The following is a 19,638-nucleotide window of genomic DNA, read 5'->3' on the forward strand; positions in this document are numbered from 1 at the left end:
ATAACTCAAGATAAAAGTGATTGATATAACGCATTATAGTGATGCGTTAAAAAGTAAAATATTGCAATTATAATGAGACGGAGGAAATAAATATTATAATTATTAATAAAATAATACCAAAAACTAATCAGTAATCACACTAGAAAACAGTGAACGAAATCATCCTGAAAATATTAGAATTCCTTTATAGGTATAGTATTCATTAGTTAATAATACAAATATTAGGCTAAAATATTGTAAAAAAAAATATACTTTCTTCTTTTACCCCTCAAGTCCGATGATTTTTTAAATGTGTTTATTTCGTTCTTTGATCATAATAATTCATCCTTAATTGAAGTTACCTCCTCATTAAACAATAACAAATAGCCCTAACTAACAGAATGAACATTATTTTAAAATCGTTGGGATGAGTTATCCCACATCAATAAGTTAAAAATAGTGTGCACGCTTTATAAGCTATTAGAGACCTTCTTCCCATTGCCATATGGTTTTGGGATGGTATATATCTCCTTGGCTTATGAAGTATGTGCACTTGTGTTCCCCCGTTAATATGCTGGCATTCACAATAAGTCCAGCTATTGTACACGGTAAATATACATTGATTGGGCAAAACTTTCACGTTATGCAAATAGTTGACATTTTCTCATGTTGATGATAGTTTGACTTAGGCAAGCTGTTACTTAGTCATTACTGACCTAATCTAAATACATAAAATAAATCCCACAAACATATTTCTATTAATACTCTTCTAATTAAATAACAAATTAAATGACCAATTCAAAAAAAAAAAAAAAAAAAAAAGTACCATGATAACTATAAATATCATATATGGGCATTAACCATCATAAGCCCTCAAATAACGAACAGTACCAAAAAAAACTACGCATTATTGAGATTTAATTTGATCATAAATCATGTCAAGTTTTGGATTCTTAGCATGTATAACCTTCTTGGGTGCAACTTTTTTTGTTGCATATGCCACTGATCCTACCCATCTCCAAGATTTCTGTGTTGCCACTGATGATATACACAATGCACGTAAGAAAGATTTTTCTTATTTTATTTCAAATTTTTAAATTAATTTTTGATTATATATTATTATCCTCCGTTTTTTAATTGATACGTTTCTTAAAACCCGCTTGCCAAATTGTCAATGCATATTTTTAACTTATTTTATCGTCATGCATAAGTAAAATTGTAAATGGAAAAGTAAGTAAAAGTGTTAATTAATTGAGATCAATCTAATTATCAAGATCTTCTTTGGTAAAAATAGTTCACTAACAAATAATGTTTAGGGCCGTCTTATTTATTAATTTTAAACCCTAATGTGAAATATAAAAAGGTCCCTAAAAACTTAAGGTGTATTTAATACTATAATTATAATACCACTTTTATTGTTGACATTACAATTACTTTATAAAAAAATTAATAACTCATACTTTACATAGCAAAATATGAAAATTAAATCTAAATTTAATTCAAGTTAAAATCAACCTTTTAATTAAGATAAATTTTTAGACCCAAAAAAATTAGAGCCCTAGGCGATAATCTGCTTTACCATGACTAATCGATGGCCATGCTAATGTGATAGCAAAACTTGTTATGAGTAATGTAAAAGTCAAACAATCATTAAGAAAAAAATTAAGGTATTATATTATATGAGAATTACCAACCATTATCTTAAAAATCTGGTTATCTTGGTTTCTTGATAAAGTATTAAAATTCAATGACACAAATACAAATTTCCCCCACCGGTATTTCAAATGGAATCAAAAGTGCAATTCATATAAGCCGAAATACTTGTACAACGTGTTACATTCATATTTATAATCTTTTAATCTAGCACTAATATGAGTTTACTTTAATTTAATCCAACGTACAGTATTTGTTAACGGACGAATTTGCAAGAATTCAACGGACGTAAAAGCAGAAGATTTCTACACAAGTGGACTAGACAAGGCAGCTGACACAAGCCACGGACTTGGATCAGTAGTAACTTTAATAGACGCTTCAAAATTAGCAGGACTTAACACACTCGGAATATCAATTGCTAGACGTGATTTTGCACCATATGGATTAGGAGCACCACATTATCACCCTCGTGCAACTGAAATATTTACGGTCATTGAAGGAACTATTTACGTAGGTTTTATTACAAGTGCAAATAAGTTATTTACAAAGGTTCTTAATAAAGGAGATGTGTTCGTCTTTCCACAAGGTCTTATTCATTTCCAGGTCAATCTTGGTGATACTTCTGCTTTTGCTATTGCTGCTTTGAGTAGTCAGAATCCCGGTTTGGTAACGGTTGCAAATGCAGTTTTTGGGTCCAAAGAACTGATTTCGGTAGATGTTTTGTCTAAGGCCTTTCAGGTTGACGTTAATGTTGTTAAGTATTTTCAGTCTAAGTTTGGGATGAGTCCCTAAATTTAAAGGGTTATTTGTTGTTTGTGTTATTTTATTGATTTTTTGTGAAGGGGTTGTTAGTTGTATTGTATATTTCATTAATTGATAATTTGTAATCTATGTATAATTATTTTTTAAGTTTTAATATCAGTATTATTGATCAATATTTAAAGATGGAAATAAGTTATAGTTTTAATTTTTCTAAAATAAGTTGTTATATGTCATTTTTTGGGGATAATATTAGCAATCAAATATGTGATTTCTTGATGAATTTAAATATTCAATCACTATTTAATATTCCCTCTTATTCTACCCATTAGTTCCATTTATTTTTTGTTATTATTCACTTATATATTACTCTTAATTTGTATTTTATTTTTAATCTATAAGTTAAGGCATAGTTATATGTGATCTTGTTTGATTCGTATTAATACAAGGATTATTAATATCCACTTTTTATAATTTTTAATTAAGAACAAGTAGAGATATATAGGGTTAAAATGTTATCTCGACAAGTGTGAAAAAACAAATAAGACTAATAAGTTGAATAGAGGTACTATCACTTTTTCAAGTGGTAATAAATAACTCTAAATTTTGTGAAGAAAAAATTGATTACGTATCTCAAATGTGATCAACCTTAATAACCTCCAAATCCAATCAATACCATTAACTAAGGTATTTATGAGCATTATTCCTTCCAATTACTCCTTTGTAACATCAGAAATAATATGGAATAAAAGAAAGAATCCAATGCATTTAACTCAAAGAAAACATAAAGACACAACGACCATGTCAGAAGAAAAAGTCGAGTCGGCTTTTGCTCTAGCCCCAAGAAAGTCGACAAGAATTTTCCTACTTGACAAAATCACTTTTCCAGAATCTAAGCTGACTCGGCTTTTCTTACTGACTCAGTTTTCCAACTTTTCTTTTATCCTATACTTTAAACTTCTTTTTGGACCTTGTATTTTAATACATATTATCCAACTACTATTTGTAGTACTTGGTGATTATATACTTAGGATTATCATACACTAAATATTCAATGGATTGGATATAAGAAATGACATCAATAATATCAATTCTAGCTAAAGGGTAATCCTTGAAAAGTTGCAGTGTTGCAATGTTTGCCACGCTTCACTTCATGCATTATCCAGACAAATGTAGAATCCATATGTTAAATATGTAATACTCATAACTCAGAGTTTGTGTTACTGTGAAATAAGTCTCATGTTAGGTCAATTCAGCCTAATAATAAAATTAGTAGCATATAAATTTTATATTTTAAGATCTTCTCACTAAAAAACAATAAAATTTAATTTTTTTTATAGTTGTTCAGAAAATAATTCAATGGAAACAAAACTCATTTTTCAAATTTATAGCTATTATTATATCTAAACCAAAAAGTCCCTATAAAGCATTACCCTCAATTAAATAATAAATAAATAAATAAATAAATGAAGAATTTCCCACTATAAGAAAATAAAATAAATAAATATTAAGAAGATATTTATAGAATGGACAATAAGATATAAGCTTACCAATCTCATCAAAATCTATTCAATTATTCAAACACCATAATAGAGCTCTAAGAACTTGAAATCCTCTACAAGATAAGATTTCTTGCATAATATCTTGTCTCTTAAAATTTTTCTCATTTAATTTTAAAAAAAAATTATGACAAAAAATAATTAAAAAGGGCAAACTCGTATTTACAAATAAAGTATAAAGTATATATAAACAATATACAACCGTTTGAAATTCATACATTACTAGCCTTCTTTGCTATCCCCTTCTTTTCTTCATGACTATTTAATACCAATTAATTAATTATTTTCAGAAATATAATGTGTCTGCCACTGGAAATTCAGTTTGCGGCATAGCTTTCATCCAACTCAATGTTATGGTAAGAATTTTTGCTTAACTTCTTTGCATTCCATTATTGTTTCACAAATTCTTAAATAAACGGTTTAAATGGAACTGTCTCATTAAACCAACCCCATATTTACAATCAAGGCGAGTTGTAGTATCTAGGGGTGTCTAGTGGGCTGATAAGACCGGGCCAAATCGGATTGAATTCAAGTAAATATGAGTCGGATTAAATAAGGATCTTTTAAGACTTTAATTTAATATGGGCTTTAAATGAGTCAGGCTTTCAACGCCCAACCCGCCCCACTCGGCCCAATTTTGTAACTAAAAATTATTTTAATTTCCATTTATCAGTTCATAACAATTAAATTATCTTTCATAATAATTAAATTGAAAAAATATTAATAATCTTCAATGATATTGTCATTTATAATATTTAATTATACGTTAATTAATTATGCCATTTACAAAGGTCCGTTTTCGATCTTTATTAAGCTTTTTTTAGCCCATTTCATTTTAATTATAGTAAAGTCTATTTTCGGCTCGGCCCTTACAAAATTCTTCTTAAAACGGGCCGAAAAAAGGCTTAAATGGGGATCGGCCCATTGAACACTCCTAGTTGTAACTAATCACTTAACACTTTACGACTATGTATATGCATTAAATCAACCCGATATAGATTATATGTATATGCATTAAATCAACCCGATATAGATTATTTCAGTGTGATTTTCTCATTTAGAAATTTGTGATTATTATTCTCCTTATACTAGATGTCTAGAACCACTCGAAAAGTCTACTAAATTTTTTTAACCAGCATCACTAATTAATATTTCTCCGCATATAGATGTAAGTGTGAGCTAAGGCCCACGAAACACCAATAATTACGGCCCGTTTGGTAGGTGGTAATAAACAGTGGTAATGAAAATAAAAAATTAATATAATTTTGGTTGAAAAACCTTTTTGCTACCTTAATGGTTATGCTTGTCCAACTTTAATCATCTCATTTTCTTTATAAAATTCATTCCAATGCATTACCATTATGAAATATGGTATTAGGTGGTAATGAAAATTTGTAAACAAAAAAACTTTTTTTTTGTCAAAGTTTCATTACCGTGAGAATAATACGAAACTTTTCATGAAATTTTACACTATAAATTATTCTCATTACCACTATTTAGCACCACTGACCAAACGAGTGGGTAATGTAATTTGTGGTCTTTGTAGGTTTCTTTTGGTGGGATGGGAACAAATTCGAAATTGTTGATGGTTATAGGCTTGTTTATGTGCGATACTTTAATTTCAAGGGTACTACAATTTTGTTTCTTAAATGTTGAATATATTCTTGTTATATACTATTTTTATTAAAGTATCTTTTGCACTACAATCATAGAAGCAACACATACAATTTTATATGCCTATGATACTAAATAAATTTGAAGTTGCCGCAACTAAAGAGAGTTTGCCAAATAAAACTCATTTATTGGCTAAAAAAACGTGCAGTTGATCTTGATCAATATCTCTACGTTAAAGTATCTTTGACTGATATTTATTTACAGTTAAATTAAGTAAATTAGAAAATATAAAATACTGTATAATATATTGTTGAAGATTTTTAAAATTTAAAAGTTAATTTTTTATGTCACGATCTTCCGTTACTTATTGACTTTTGCGACAATGTCAATTAAGTATTTCAATATCAAGCAAATCTCGGGTGAGATCGTCTCATTGAGATCAAATTCAAATGATTAGGATTTTTATATTCAAATTAAATTTTTTAAATAATTTAATTGGATTATGATACCCAATCAGTATATTTATTAGGTAAAAGAATATTTTTCAATTTTAATATGCGAGATATCATTGTTTCTTGTTCTCTTGTTGTTTTGCGTAGTCATTATTCATTTCCAAAAAGTATCCCTAATGAAACATTTAAACACTAAATTTTAATTAATTTTATTTTTTTGGCATGAAAGTATCGTTCAAACATATCATAAAGATATTCAAAATTAAAATTGCTGGATGATTCTATGAATATAATTTCTTGGATACAAATAATGCTTGTTTGGTTTTGTACATCACAATTTGCAGAAAAGGACACAAACAGCTGTGGCTCGACGTGCAACAAATTATACGCCAAGGAAATCAAAGGCCATCAATTCTTGGGTACGCTAATTTCTTTATATCCTAATTATTAAATACAATATTTCAATTTTAGAACTTTTTAACCTAAATAATTTCACAAATTGTTTTGTTCAAATATAATCATGGAAATTAATGATACATCATACGTGTTGATATTTGTATGGTGTAATTATGTTCACATGTTGATGTCAATTCCGGTTCAAATTTTGGTTAATGAAGTAGGCACTTTAAATAAAATTTGCAACGTATAGTTAGTTCTTTTATCGATTAAGAAGTATATAACACGTCTAAGTTATATTATAATGATAATTATAATATTTTTGGTTTGTCTCTGTTGTTTTGCCAAACATTTGTTAAAATTCAGAATCTAACTTTCTATATAGAGGGTTCATTTCATTCAATTTGTCTAAGGTCCATTGAGTGTCAGAAACGAAATTGCTCATTACTCGTAAGTTTATGAGCCTGAGCCCACAGGTGCCCGATAAATACATCCACACGAGTGGAACCATAGAGTGATTATGTGACTAATTGTTATTGGCACAATAGTATCATCACCTATCATGTACTACTAACGTTCTTTTATTCAAGTTGTGCTTCTATTTAAACATTGTTATTTTCATTCGATAACAAAAATCAGATTTCAAATGTTTTCGGCCGAACCAAACACAAACACAAACACAAACACGACATTGTTGGGTAAATACAAGAATAATAATCAATGTATTTGTGAAGATTGCAGATTTGAGAGATCAGAAATCAAGTGTCAAAAAATGAAGAAAATTGTTTTGGTGCTAAATTGTTTGATGTTAGCAATAGGGATAAGTGGAGGTCCATTGGTAATGAGGTTGTATTATATACATGGTGGTAAAAGTATTTGGTTATCTTCTTGGTTAGAAACTGGTGGATGGCCTATTATGATTATTCCTCTTCTGCTCACTTATTTTAGGAGACGCGCTGTTGATAAAACACAGGCTAAACTCATCTCTATCAAGCCTACCACCATTTTTTATGCTTCTATTGTTGGTAAGTTTATTGTCTATTTGTGGTTTACTCTAATTTAAGATTTTGGACTCTCGAGTTGATCTCATGTGGGTTTAGTGTAAGAAAATTAAACTTACAAAGTGGGTTTGGAAGTGTTCGTCAATTAGTGGAGTGGAGAATAAAGAGTACTCTAGGCTAGGTTACTGAAGAGGTGATTGACAAGTGGTGCATAATGAAGATGGAGTTTATGGATAAGGGGTTGTTTCGGACATGTCCAAAGTACCCGACGACCTCTTTTTTAAAAGGTCTCGGTTTATAATGTGTTGCTTTAGTTTAGTTATTTGCTTTGACGCTCTAAAGTCGCAAAAAGATGTGAAATAAATAGGGATTTAAAAACTATTGTGTATTTTAGTTATTAAATGGGGTTAATGGATTTACTACTTTTCTGTCAAAAGAAAAGTTTTTCATTTTATTAGAAGCCGAAAAAATGTTGTACTTGGGGAAAAATATGCATGACACAAAAAGATAAGTTTAATTAGATGTGAATCAGAGAGAGTGTATGGAGGGAATATATACAAGAGAGAAAATAATGCAAATTCCATAAGACGAAGGGAGTATATACAAGCAGAGATAGAAAACTTTTAACTAACTTTGAGGTCGGCCTCTTAAGTTAGGAGATCTTATACGATAACGATAAGACACCTTGCATATGCTGAGAAGTCAGAATCATTCTTGTATATAAGTGCAATCACTGTAACACGCAATTTGTTCAAAATGGACCAAAAATAGCCCAAAATCGCCCATAATACAATCTGCAATTCATGAGAAGATTAACGAATCATGTGATACTGAGTGTAATCAAAACCAAACAGAAGCAATTGTTGGGATGGTTTATCCCACATCGACAAATTGACGATGGTGTGCATACTTTATAAGTTATTGGAGTCCTTATTCCCATTGCATATAGTTTTGGATGGTATATATCCTTGGCTTATGAAGTATGTGCAACTCATATTTCCCCGATAATATGCTGACATTCACAGTAAGTCCAGCTCAATTTAACAACAATGTTACTAATCGAAATGTTATAAAAATTGACAGGTTTAGTAGCAGGGGCAGGGGACTACTGCTATGCATATGGAGTAAAACACATAGCAGTCTCAACATCATCCTTGATCCTAGCAACCCAACTAGCCTTCACAGCCTTATTTGCCTTTTTATTAGTAAAACAGAAATTCACAGCATATTCAATTAATGCTGTTACTCTTCTAACCTTTGGAGCCATTGTGTTAGCACTTCATGCTAACAAAGACCGACCTGCGGGCGAATCAAGTGTCGAGTACTACTTGGGCTTCGCCTTTACACTTGCTTCGTCTGCATTGTTCGCTCTTATGCTACCTTTGATTGAACTTACTTTCAAGAAAGCTAAACAGAGTGTCACTTATTCTTTGGTTACGGAAATTCAGCTTGTGTTAACCTTCTCTGCTACTGTTGTTTGCACTATTGGGATGCTTGCCAGTGGAGATTACAAGGTATACTCCTACTATTTAGTGTTTTCTTTTCTGTTCTAGATAATATGTATGAGCTCTTTCCGATTGGATGAGTTGAGATGTTAGCGTATATAGCGCATTATAGGGCTTCGATCATCAATTGAAGTTTTTGATTGAGTTGGTTCCCTGATATGGTATCAGAAGTCAACGTGACAAGAGGTCACAAGGTTGAATCTCAACCACTCCTCATTTAAAATAGTGTTGTGGGTGTGTTAGAGTATATAACATATTCTGGAGCATCAACTATTATCTTAAGTTTTTGGTTGAGTTGGTTTCTGGTTCGAATTTCAACCACCCCTCATTTAGTGGAATATTCAGCATTGGGGTGTGTTAGATTATATAACATATTTTGGGGCCTCAACTTTCAGCTTAAACTTTTGGTTGAGTTGGTTTTCTAAATTGGTATCAGAACCTAGCGTGACAAGAAGGTCAAAGTTTTAAATTTCAACCACCCCTCATTCAAAGTGAAATATTCAGCGTCGGGGGGCGTTTAGAGTAAATAACATATTCTGAGTCTCACCATCAACTTAATCTTTTGGTGAAACTAGTTTTCTGACATGGTATCAAAAAGTCAATGTGGTAAGAGGTCACTAGTTCAAATCTCAACTAATTCTCATTTATAGTTTAACATTTAGTGTTAAAAGCGTGTTAAAATATATAACATATTCTAGGACCTCAACCATCAGCTTAAGCTTTTGACAAAGACGGTTCCTTAACATGATATTAGAAGCCAATTTGACAAGAGGTCACAAGTTCAATCTAAACCATCCCTCATTTAAAGTAGAATATTGAGTGTTAGAGATATTAGAGTATAGTTAAACTTTTGATTGAGTTAGTTTACCGACATGAGTTCGATCTTTAATTATGTGTATATATGAACATAATGCAGGAATATGCAAGAGAAGTAGAAGAATACAAGCTAGGAAAAGCAATGTACTTTGTGGTATTAATAAGTGGTGCAATATTATGGCAGTTTTTCTACTTGGGAGCTGCAGGGGTCATACATTACGGCTCCTCTTTGTTATCTGGAGTTATTATCGCAGTTGCACTTCCTATTACTGAGATTGCAGCCGTTATTTTTTACCATGAAAAATTTCAAGTTGAAAAAGGAGTTTCTCTTGTTCTTTCACTTTGGGGATTTTTCTCTTATTTTTATGGTGAGGTTAAGCAAATTAAGAAGCAAAAGAAAAGACAAAATAAACTCATTCATTCTAATGATATAGAATCATCAACTTCTAATTAGGGCAGATATTTTGGATTGCTCGGTGGTTGAGTGTTTTATTTTTCATTTTAATGATAGACATTTTAATTTTATCGATTGTAGAAATGATTAGTTATTTCTCCTTTTATGTGTAGATATTCTATATTTTTATTTGGAATTGAAAAAAAAGTTTTGATTAATGTAATCTATGTATGTCAAGTTAACTTTTTCAGGGAAAACATTATCAAATGTAAATAACATTTAGCCCATCTACAAATAAAGGGCAAATATAAGTTTAACCTTTGATGCCTGTTTGCAAAGAAAGGGCTAAATGACATGTAACCTATAATAAAAATTTTAAAGAAAAATGTAATTGCATATTATAGTGAACATGATTTGAAATTTGAATGTCCCAACTCCCACAATCATTTTAACTTGTAAAAATGCTTTCATTTGACAAAGCTCTATAAAATCGTCATTTGCAATTTTCATGTTCTTCTATAGTATTGTATGATTGTATGACTTGATCTAATAAGATCTTTTTGAAAACTTACCTTTCATACTTAAAATCATGATTAATGTAACAAAATCTTTTGAATAACAAAATCTTTTGAATATCAAACAATCACATTAGAACTGTAAAAATGCTCTATTCGACAAATTCTATAAAATCGTTATTTGGAATTTTTTCAGTTTTTTTATAGTATTGTATGATTATATGATTTGATCTACAATTTTTTTTAAAAAACTTATCTTTAATACTACAATAATAATTTATGTAATAAAATCTTTTGAATATCATACAATCACATTTTAACTTATAAAAATACTACATTTAGCAAACTCAGATACATAATTAATGTATTAAAATATTTTAAATATCAGACAATCACATTTGAACCTGTAAAAATGCTCTACTTAAACTCTATAAAATCGTCATTTGGAACTTTTTCCTGTTTTTTTATGTATTGTATGACTGTATAATTTTGTGATTTGATCTAATAATTTTTTGGAAAAATTGATAACAATAATCTAACCTTTCACGCTCATCTGCTATGAATAATCCTAATATTGGATTATCTTTAATTAATAAATCAATCTTTGCCCTTAGTTTGCTATCAGCATACTAATAGGGTATGCTGATAGCAAACTATAGGCAAATGTTGAATTATTATAAAATAAAAGGCTATGTTGATTGCAAACTAATAGTAAAGGTTGGATTATTAAAAAATAATTCAAAGGTGGGATTATTCACAGCGGATGGATGAAATATTGGATTATTAATATCAATTTTCCTTTTTTTTAAAAAAATTACCTTTAATACTTCAATCATAATTAATGTAATAAAATATTTTGAATATCACACAGTCAAATTTTAAGCTATGAAAAATACTATATTTGGCAAAACTCTATAAAATCGTCATATAGAATTTTTCAGTTCTTTTATAATATTATATGATATAATATGATATGATTCATATTATTATTCATTCAAACAAATAAACAATTCTCGGTTATCAAATAATTTTACCAAACACATCAAAACAAAATGTTATTCCAATGGATTAGTAAAACATACTTCACTTCCTTTGTCCCACTCATTTTGCATCATTTATCATTTAGGTCCGTGCCACTCGTCTTTCATCATTTTTATTTTTGAACAATGGTTCACCACTTTCTTTTAATTTCATCCATATATTTTAACTATTTTTTAATTTCATCCACACAATTTATTCTTGGATTTCTCTTTATTTCAAATCCATTGAGACAGAGGGAGTATTATTTATCTTATTCCACTATAAATCATAGTTAAATTAAAGAGTAATATACCTATCAACTATTCCCTTGTCAAAAAAAAATAATTCTTGCATTTTGTTTAGTTACAATACATTGTTAATTAAAACTTCAAATAAACCCTGACCCATCACCTACCCTAACGGTCTATTTGGTAGGTGGTAATAAATAATAGTAATGGAAATGAAAAACTAGTGTAATTTTAGTTGAAAAATCTCTTAGCTACCTTGATAGTCATGCTTGTCCAACTTCAATCATCTCAATTTTTTTCATATAATTCACTGCAATGCATTACTATTGAAAGAGGTGGTATTAGATGGTAATGAAAATTAGAAGAAAAAAAATTATAATCAAAGTTTTATTACTATGGAAATGATATGAAACTTTTGATAAAATTTTACACTATAAATCATTCTCATTATCACCATTTTATACCATTAACCAAACGGGTCGTTACTCTTAGTATCAAAAGAGAAGCTTAAAAATAAAAATAAAGTAGAGTAACTTAAAATAATAAAAACAAAAAAAGAGTTGGTTAAAACCATGGAAAGTACATGAATGAACTACCACCCGAGCAAGCAGCAGCAGTTCGACCATCTAATATGACACATTCCACGACATTTTAACTAAACTCCTTGTCAATTCCTCTACAAAAATCTTGCCAAAAGAAGGTTGGAGCATAGCTAGAGAAAATTTAAAAAAAAATTGGGGAATAAAAAAAACCTAAAAATTAAAATAAATGAATGAAAACAGGATTTCTCATTGTAGATTACACAATATGTCAGCTTTGTAAAGGTACTTATTTCTCTTTTTCTTTAATTACTTGAGGTTTCTTATATTAGTTCATGTAGTCGACTTTAATATTTTGGTACTGAGACTCTAACTTTTATGTTGTTATATATAATTATCATGGAAGTATGTAATCTATATGATAAGAAGATAATATCATTACTTTGATTATACATGAAATTATTTCTAGACATAAAAAGTTTTTTCTTCCGTTGTCTAGCAAATATTTCATCAACTTATTTTTGAGCATTATATTTACATTCTATTTTGCATAATATTTTTGTTGGTTTTTAAACTTATTGGATAAGCCACATGTTTAAGGAAATATTTGATAAAATTAGAAATTGCCAATAGAAAAAGCCAACAAGCTTTTCCCTTTTGGCTTAAAACCAAGTTTTCAGCTGACTGAAAAGTCATTTACCAAATATATTTTTTTCCCTTTTAGACCATCTAAAAAGTCAAAAACAACCAAATAGCCGACTTAAAAGTCATTTAGCAAACACCCCATTACCTAACTAGAAACTAGAAAGTTCGGACTAACACCAAGTACTCTAAAGAGCATTGAATTAGTCTTTGGCTATTTGGTTCTAGATCCCTTGACAAGATTCAAACTTTTTCTTAGACTATTTTGTTCTAGTTCATGCAACAAGTTACACTAAACTTTCCTCTTAAGGTAATCAGCCAAATTTTGTTTAAATAAACTTACTAAATCTGTTTGAGTAAATGGTTGAGTAACAAGATAGAAAAGCACAAATGCACACATTCTTGTGTAAAACTGTAAATGTCCAAATCATATTTCCTATAACTGTTTTGAAGTCATACAATTTTTTTCTTTATACAAGAAATCCCTTGTTCTGCCCATAATATTGCATTTACTGTTTATTGATTTTCTTCAATAATATTTTTATGACATAAAAAGTAAAAATATCTGTGTCTTAGGTACCTTATACATTTATACAGCAGATAATGGTGTCACCATTGCAAACTGATATCGAATCGAAAAAGATGAGAGGAAAAAATGTTCCCGGAAAAGCGATTGTTTTACTCTGCATTGCGAGCTTTCTGGGAGGAACACTGATTACGAGCCAGACGTGGAGTCGTCACACTTTGGAAGTTAAAGAACAACAAGTTACGTTTGTTCCTAATCATGTCAAAGCCTCGAAGAAACTCAAAGCGACAGCGACAGTAACTACGAGTTTGGATCACAACAAACGTGTATGTTTGATATCAAGTTATATATATTGTTCGACAAAATTTTAATTTAATTTGTTTTTCGTAATTTAATTCAATCGAGTTTTGACCGATTAGATGTTGGTCGAAGGAAAATCTGGAGATGTCATGGGTGAAGTTGCTATGACACACAAAGCAATTCAGTAAGTTTCTCATTTTTCCGTATTGCTGATTAGTAAAAATGATCGAGAGGGAGGGTTTCGGGTTTGTTACTTGTGTTCGGGTGTTTTCTATGTTGGATCGCCTTCAAATGGGGTCATTTTCGGGTCAGGTCAAAGATTAATAGACTGCTATATGATAAAAACTGTAGATCATTGGATAAAAAAATTTCAGCTTTGGAGATGGAGTTAGCCGTGGCACGAACGAGTCAGACCGACCTCCAAATTACAGGGGAAAAAGCATTGAATCATACATTGCAAAAGGCTTTTGTTGTGATCGGAATCAACACTGCGTTTAGCAGCAGAAAACGGAGAGAATCCATCAGAGAAACATGGATGCCTCAAGGTGAAAAACTTAAAGGGGTTGTTGATGAACCACATTAAACGATTTTCCTGATTAGCTGAATTATGCAGGTGAGAAACTGAAGAAACTCGAGCAAGAAAAAGGAATTGTGATTCGATTTGTGATAGGACACAGCACTACACCTGGAGGCGTTCTTGACAGATCGATTGATGCAGAAGAAGCGAAGTACAAAGATTTTCTGCGCCTCAAGCATATTGAAGGCTACCATGAGCTTTCCACAAAAACACGCCTTTATTTCTCGACTGCTGTTGCACTTTGGAATGCAGAGTTCTATGTGAAAATTGACGATGATGTTCATTTGAATCTAGGTCATATAATCGACTTTTTAAGACATATCTCTTTTTTATTTTCGATTCTTCGTGCACTAAATTTAGGTCTAATTGATATAGGCATGCTAGTTAATACACTGGCAAAACACAAATCAAAGCCAAGAATTTACATTGGATGCATGAAGTCTGGACCTGTGCTGTCTCAGAAGTGAGCATTCCTTAAATCTTTGGTAGAGTCGTGTTTTCGTGGATTTCGTGATCTCGGTAGAAAATTTGAAAAAAATCTTCGTGAAAACTTTATTCCCAACATAAGCGTCCGAACATCCAAACCTAGGCTTGGTGTAAAGTCAAATTAAAAAAAAAAAAAAAAATTAGTAAAGCCTCAAGTCGTTGTTACTAACAGCGACTTAATACATTTTAAGTTTCTTCTTCGTCATTTCAGTTACTTCCTCACTCGAATCTACGAGATTAAGGTGTTCACCAGTCAACCTTAAAGTCGCTGTTACTAACAGCGATTTGAGACTTTACTAATTTTTTTTTTTATTTCGCTATTAGTAACAGCGATATTACACCAAGCCTAGGTTTGGATGTGCGGACACTTATTTTGGAAATAAAGTTTTCACGAACCTTATTTTTAGAATAAAGTTGGTAAATGATCTTATTTTTTTCAAATTTTCTAAATTTATATGATATGAATGCAGGGGTGTGAAGTATCATGAACCGGAATACTGGAAATTCGGAGAAGAAGGGAACAAATATTTCAGACATGCTACCGGTCAAATTTATGCCATTTCTAAGGACCTTGCATCTTATATTTCTATCAATGCGTAAGTCATCCATAATTTTCAAATTACCGACAACAAATCATTCTTTACGGATTTGCTAATCGATTAACTATCGGATAAATTGGCAGACCCATTTTGCACCGCTATGCTAATGAAGACGTTTCTCTGGGTTCCTGGCTATTCGGCTTGGAAGTCGAACATGTGAATGATCGTTCTATGTGTTGCGGAACACCTCCAGGTATGCTCCTAAAAAGTTTATATAGGATAGAAATCAATTGGAAATTGCATTTTCCATACTTCTAACTCAAACTCTCATTCTTAAACATGTCCAAGACTGCGAATGGAAAATGCAGGCAGGAAATGTATGTGTAGCATCATTCGACTGGTCTTGCAGCGGAATATGCAAATCTGTCGAGAGGTTGAAAGATATACACAATGCTTGCGGAGAAGGAGATAATGCAGTTTGGAAGGTTGATGTTTTAGATTACTAACCGTCTCGGCTTTGGAGGGGTAGATCAGAATGGCTGACTAGAAGCTCTAGTTGATGGTACTCGACATTTGATTGCAGCAACTTTATGTTGATCTGTGCTTTGTGAGCCTTCATTGTTTTGGAGTGCATTTTGAGAAGCAAGAGGCTAATAAGACAATTTTACATAACAATGTACTTCGTTAATGATCGGAAGTATTAGTTTCAGGACATAATATATACATTTTAGTTTGCTTGAGCAAATCAAAGGAGGCATCTCATGACTCTGTTTTCTGCATAATTTCATAAATTTAATAGCTTGGCAGCATGACGTAAAGTCGTAAATACAGGTAAGAAATGGATAAAGTGAATGAAAGAAACATCTAATAACTTCACAGCATAATGTATGTTCAACAATATACAGAGCAGTTGTATGGCTCTGTTACGTTTCTTGAGTATTTACAAGCATTCCACTCCAAAACGAATTAGTAAGACGGCATGACAAGATTCTCAGTACCTGCACAGATAGCTGGTACACGCGTGTTTATCGTCTCCATTTATCGATTTCCTTAGATGCTGCATCCATTAGCTTCTTTGTGTTAATGACAAGGTCATCAACCAGTGCATTTACATCATCTCTGGAAAAATCCCACCAAATATAGACAAATGAGTTAATGCAACAGGGAGAAATAGTTATATTTAGACATAAAAACTTGATTATTAACATGCTATTTCCTCAAATATATTGAACAGTACACCTACTTAATCTCTGAACCAATGATAGGCAAATGGGTTAATAAAAACTCAAAAAGAATATTAAAACATAAAACGCCTGATTATCATTATATTCCTTTTCATACTCGGCTATGGCTGAGAAAAATCACACTTCAAGATTAAAATATATTGGATACAAATCACAGTCTATTTTCTAATCGGACGTTCTTATAAAACCTGAAAGTGTGCTAAACACAGATTTCGCTAAACACCTCCCATTGTCCCATCTAAAAACATGAGAAAAAAAATGTGCTAATAATATATCCTCTCATAGGCACAATGAAGACTCTATCATCAGTACCTTTCAGTGAGTGGAATTTTGGATTATGTATATGCAATATATCAATCAAACCTACAGATACAGATATTGAGGACTCACCTAGTCATTAAACTACCCTAAATTGATTGAGAACTCAAACCCAATCTAAAGTGCCATCGCTCAATTTTCCACAGAAAATAAGAACATAGTCACAGAGATTTCAAATAGTGAATCTATCGGAAGCTGGGATATAAGAATATTCATATAATAACAGGGCACAGAGTATCTACCAGTACAACGTTTGATGAAACAAGTGATTACTGACTGGAGGTGTACTCAAATTGTAAAGAGAAGCAACTCTGATGAGCACATGCATTTTCAAAAAAGTTGAGAAGTTCACTCATGCTAGAAAAGCATTTCTGGCTCTCAAGAAAAGATGCTTCACATAATTCATGATAAGGAGTTTTTAAGGGCATCTCTAGTTCTCAAGTTCTCATAGGACTCATATTTTTAGCATCTGACAATTGAAGGAGATAATAATCTTGTAGTATGAAGTTAGTAACTAACGCAAGTCCACTTCAGGGAAAGGTACCAACAGCAGCAGCCAGGTGTAATTGACTAATTGATGGCGATCAATTCTTAGTAAGGAAGATGATCAACAAAAATAAGTGCAAAGACGTTGGGATTTGGGACACTTGACAAAGAAAGTGCCATTTAGTTGATTCCTTTTTCAAAGAAAAATCATTGACTCCTAATACGAAAAATCTAATTGCAGCAACATTGTGAGTCCAGCACCTTAGCACAAGCGTGAGAGGAGCAGTTTTTGGGTAAATCAGTAATTTTCACTAGATGTTTCAGCTGACCACTACTGAAACTATGCTCAATTGACCAGAATCCTAAATCATGTAAATTTACTGACAATGCAAGGCTACCACAGTACCACATTTAACCCTTTAGGGGCACCTAAAATTATGGAGTGCAGATCGTTTGTAAACAGTTTAGGTGCAGTAGTATGCTAAAAATATGCTTTTACTGTAGCAATGTAGTCTTGCTTAATTACTTTAATCATTAAAAAGGATCAAAACAAACTTGTAATTAACAGAATCAGTAAAAAAAATTTAAATGCTGCCTATCTGATATGGTGAAAAAACTTCAAACAGAAAGTTGAAACTTTTCCACCTCAACCACACTACACATATTCTTGTAGTATGAAGTTAGCAACCCCCATACCCCCACAACTTCCACTCTTTCCAAGGCACGATAGAATAATCCTGTTTGATTAGAAGAAAATATCTACAATCAGATTAGTAGCTGAATAGAGTCACACTCACTTTAAAGAAAAAGAAAACATGCTAAAGCTTCAATATATATCTTTGCTTAGAATATTTTCTCGTTACCGGATTTGACTCTCCAACGATTTGAATGGAGAAAAAGTGTAAGCCATTGGAAGGGGAATAATACAAACAGTCCCAACATTTCAATACAAAGAGAACACCATACATTATACATACCTAGATGGAACATATGACCCACTAAAAGGCCTTGCAATATTAGAGTATCTTCTGCTCTCATCATAAGCAACTCCTTTGCCAATGCCATAACCGAAACCTAAACCCACACCACATCCGGCGCCCATGCCAAAACCTAACTGCAGTCCAGGAATTCCAGGACCTAATCCTATACCTGTAAAATCAATTATAGACAATCAACAAGCAATCCATCATGTGGAAGTAGTATTAAGATGCTAGTCAATCGTTCCAATAAATTCAGATTAGTGTTGCATAATTCAATGATTCCCAATGAACTGGCAACTGAGACATTTAAATTAAGGTCACTTTTAGAATAACGAACCAAATTAGATATTTAGATAATACATAATAACATAATCATACAGAAAGGACTTGGAATTGAACATTTATTTGCAAACATATAAACACCAATACCATTCAGTTAAATTTGTTTCCAACATACACACACATAATTCTAGTAAAACTAACCATATAAACTCATCTGTTACACTAGGCAGTATTATTGAAGGAATCAATAGAATAATTAAACAATAAACCCATTGTTTCCAGCATTTAAGTTGAATTTGTCAAAGAATTTCAACCTTAGATCAACAATTACAGAAATTAAACAAAAAAAAAAAGTTGAAAGCAAAGAAGGAAAACCTCCGAGAAGGCCGAGACCAAAGCCGAAACCACAGCCGGCTCCGACACCGAAAGCAGGACCAATTTTGCCGAATTGACTAGTCTTCATTACTGGAAGCTTCCAGAGTAAACCTTTATCTGCGTCGTTGTGATCTGCACCACCATTCATCATTTGAACAATTCTCTTCTTTGTCTGTACTCTTTTCATGTCCTCTCGATTTTATACTGCTGTTGGATACTTGAAATCAAATTGGAGTATGGGTAAAGAAACGAATAAACTTAAACTTGTCCTGTATTTTTACAGTTTTAACATGAAAATGGGTCAATGAAGAGAGTTTGGGTTTAACCTATAGCCTATTCAAGTTTCCCAAATGGATAGATGAGACGGTGTTACGGTAAAATTATTTTTTTTGGTTGACACATATATATTTAGTCTATTAATGTGATTATTATT

At 31.4% G+C, this 19,638-nt stretch overlaps 4 protein-coding genes across 10 annotated transcripts; 3 read left to right on the forward strand and 1 right to left on the reverse strand.

The window, feature by feature from the left end:
- Window positions 1–914: 914 nt before the first annotated feature.
- LOC130811180 (putative germin-like protein 2-1) lies at window positions 915–2,424 on the forward strand. Its single transcript, XM_057677372.1, has 2 exons — window positions 915–1,038; window positions 1,883–2,424. Exons 1-2 carry the CDS (start codon window positions 915–917, stop codon window positions 2,422–2,424), a joined length of 666 nt encoding a protein of 221 aa, XP_057533355.1.
- A 1,554-nt stretch (window positions 2,425–3,978) lies between these two features.
- Window positions 3,979–10,351, forward strand: LOC130810644 (purine permease 3-like). 6 transcript variants are annotated; one of them, XM_057676781.1, is made up of 6 exons: window positions 3,979–4,306; window positions 5,497–5,577; window positions 6,361–6,435; window positions 7,147–7,437; window positions 8,497–8,927; window positions 9,835–10,351. In XM_057676781.1, exons 4-6 carry the CDS (start codon window positions 7,185–7,187, stop codon window positions 10,186–10,188), a joined length of 1,038 nt encoding a protein of 345 aa, XP_057532764.1. In that variant the 5' UTR covers window positions 3,979–4,306; window positions 5,497–5,577; window positions 6,361–6,435; window positions 7,147–7,184; the 3' UTR covers window positions 10,189–10,351. The 6 variants fall into 6 exon arrangements, with proteins under 6 accessions (XP_057532764.1, XP_057532765.1, XP_057532762.1 ...); XM_057676782.1 differs by having other exon boundaries at window positions 7,154–7,437; XM_057676783.1 differs by lacking the exon at window positions 5,497–5,577 and having other exon boundaries at window positions 3,980–4,306; window positions 7,147–7,258; window positions 7,361–7,437.
- Window positions 10,352–12,346: 1,995 nt separating this feature from the next.
- LOC130811013 (probable beta-1,3-galactosyltransferase 8) lies at window positions 12,347–16,265 on the forward strand. The gene is made up of 9 exons (XM_057677139.1): window positions 12,347–12,735; window positions 13,669–13,944; window positions 14,038–14,102; window positions 14,270–14,463; window positions 14,532–14,789; window positions 14,871–14,958; window positions 15,452–15,577; window positions 15,664–15,773; window positions 15,869–16,265. Exons 2-9 carry the CDS (start codon window positions 13,696–13,698, stop codon window positions 16,024–16,026), a joined length of 1,248 nt encoding a protein of 415 aa, XP_057533122.1. The 5' UTR covers window positions 12,347–12,735; window positions 13,669–13,695; the 3' UTR covers window positions 16,027–16,265.
- LOC130811014 (protein TRIGALACTOSYLDIACYLGLYCEROL 5, chloroplastic) lies at window positions 16,031–19,506 on the reverse strand. Of its 2 annotated transcripts, XM_057677141.1 has the most exons (4): window positions 19,206–19,506; window positions 18,546–18,717; window positions 16,519–16,639; window positions 16,031–16,170 (listed from the first exon to the last, which is right to left on the reverse strand). In XM_057677141.1, the coding sequence occupies exons 1-3, from the start codon at window positions 19,390–19,392 to the stop codon at window positions 16,546–16,548; spliced, it is 453 nt and encodes a 150-aa protein (XP_057533124.1). In that variant the 5' UTR covers window positions 19,393–19,506; the 3' UTR covers window positions 16,031–16,170; window positions 16,519–16,545. The 2 variants fall into 2 exon arrangements, with proteins under 2 accessions (XP_057533124.1, XP_057533123.1); XM_057677140.1 differs by lacking the exon at window positions 16,031–16,170 and having other exon boundaries at window positions 16,222–16,639.
- Window positions 19,507–19,638: the final 132 nt, after the last annotated feature.

This window comes from Amaranthus tricolor, chromosome 4 (genome assembly GCF_026212465.1).
Source record: "Amaranthus tricolor cultivar Red isolate AtriRed21 chromosome 4, ASM2621246v1, whole genome shotgun sequence".
In the NCBI taxonomy this organism is placed as follows: domain Eukaryota; kingdom Viridiplantae; phylum Streptophyta; class Magnoliopsida; order Caryophyllales; family Amaranthaceae; genus Amaranthus; species Amaranthus tricolor.

What these genes read in the sequence shown, in the direction of transcription:
- LOC130811013 (XM_057677139.1), top strand. Translation starts at nt 13,696, where the DNA reads ATGGTGTCACCATTGCAAACTGATATCGAATCGAAAAAGATGAGAGGA. An exon ending in TGATGTTCATTTGAATCTAG is followed by an intron (nt 14,790 to 14,870) that starts GTCATATAATCG and finishes TAATTGATATAG; the next exon opens with GCATGCTAGTTAATACACTG. An exon ending in GGACCTGTGCTGTCTCAGAA is followed by an intron (nt 14,959 to 15,451) that starts GTGAGCATTCCT and finishes ATATGAATGCAG; the next exon opens with GGGTGTGAAGTATCATGAAC.
- LOC130811180 (XM_057677372.1), top strand. Translation starts at nt 915, where the DNA reads ATGTCAAGTTTTGGATTCTTAGCATGTATAACCTTCTTGGGTGCAACT. An exon ending in TGATGATATACACAATGCAC is followed by an intron (nt 1,039 to 1,882) that starts GTAAGAAAGATT and finishes TCCAACGTACAG; the next exon opens with TATTTGTTAACGGACGAATT.
- LOC130811014 (XM_057677141.1), bottom strand. Translation starts at nt 19,392, where the DNA reads ATGAAAAGAGTACAGACAAAGAAGAGAATTGTTCAAATGATGAATGGT. An exon ending in TGGTCTCGGCCTTCTCGGAG is followed by an intron (nt 18,718 to 19,205) that starts GTTTTCCTTCTT and finishes TTGATTTTACAG; the next exon opens with GTATAGGATTAGGTCCTGGA. An exon ending in GGGTCATATGTTCCATCTAG is followed by an intron (nt 16,640 to 18,545) that starts GTATGTATAATG and finishes GGATTTTTCCAG; the next exon opens with AGATGATGTAAATGCACTGG.
- LOC130810644 (XM_057676781.1), top strand. Translation starts at nt 7,185, where the DNA reads ATGAAGAAAATTGTTTTGGTGCTAAATTGTTTGATGTTAGCAATAGGG. An exon ending in TTTTTATGCTTCTATTGTTG is followed by an intron (nt 7,438 to 8,496) that starts GTAAGTTTATTG and finishes AAAAATTGACAG; the next exon opens with GTTTAGTAGCAGGGGCAGGG. An exon ending in TTGCCAGTGGAGATTACAAG is followed by an intron (nt 8,928 to 9,834) that starts GTATACTCCTAC and finishes AACATAATGCAG; the next exon opens with GAATATGCAAGAGAAGTAGA.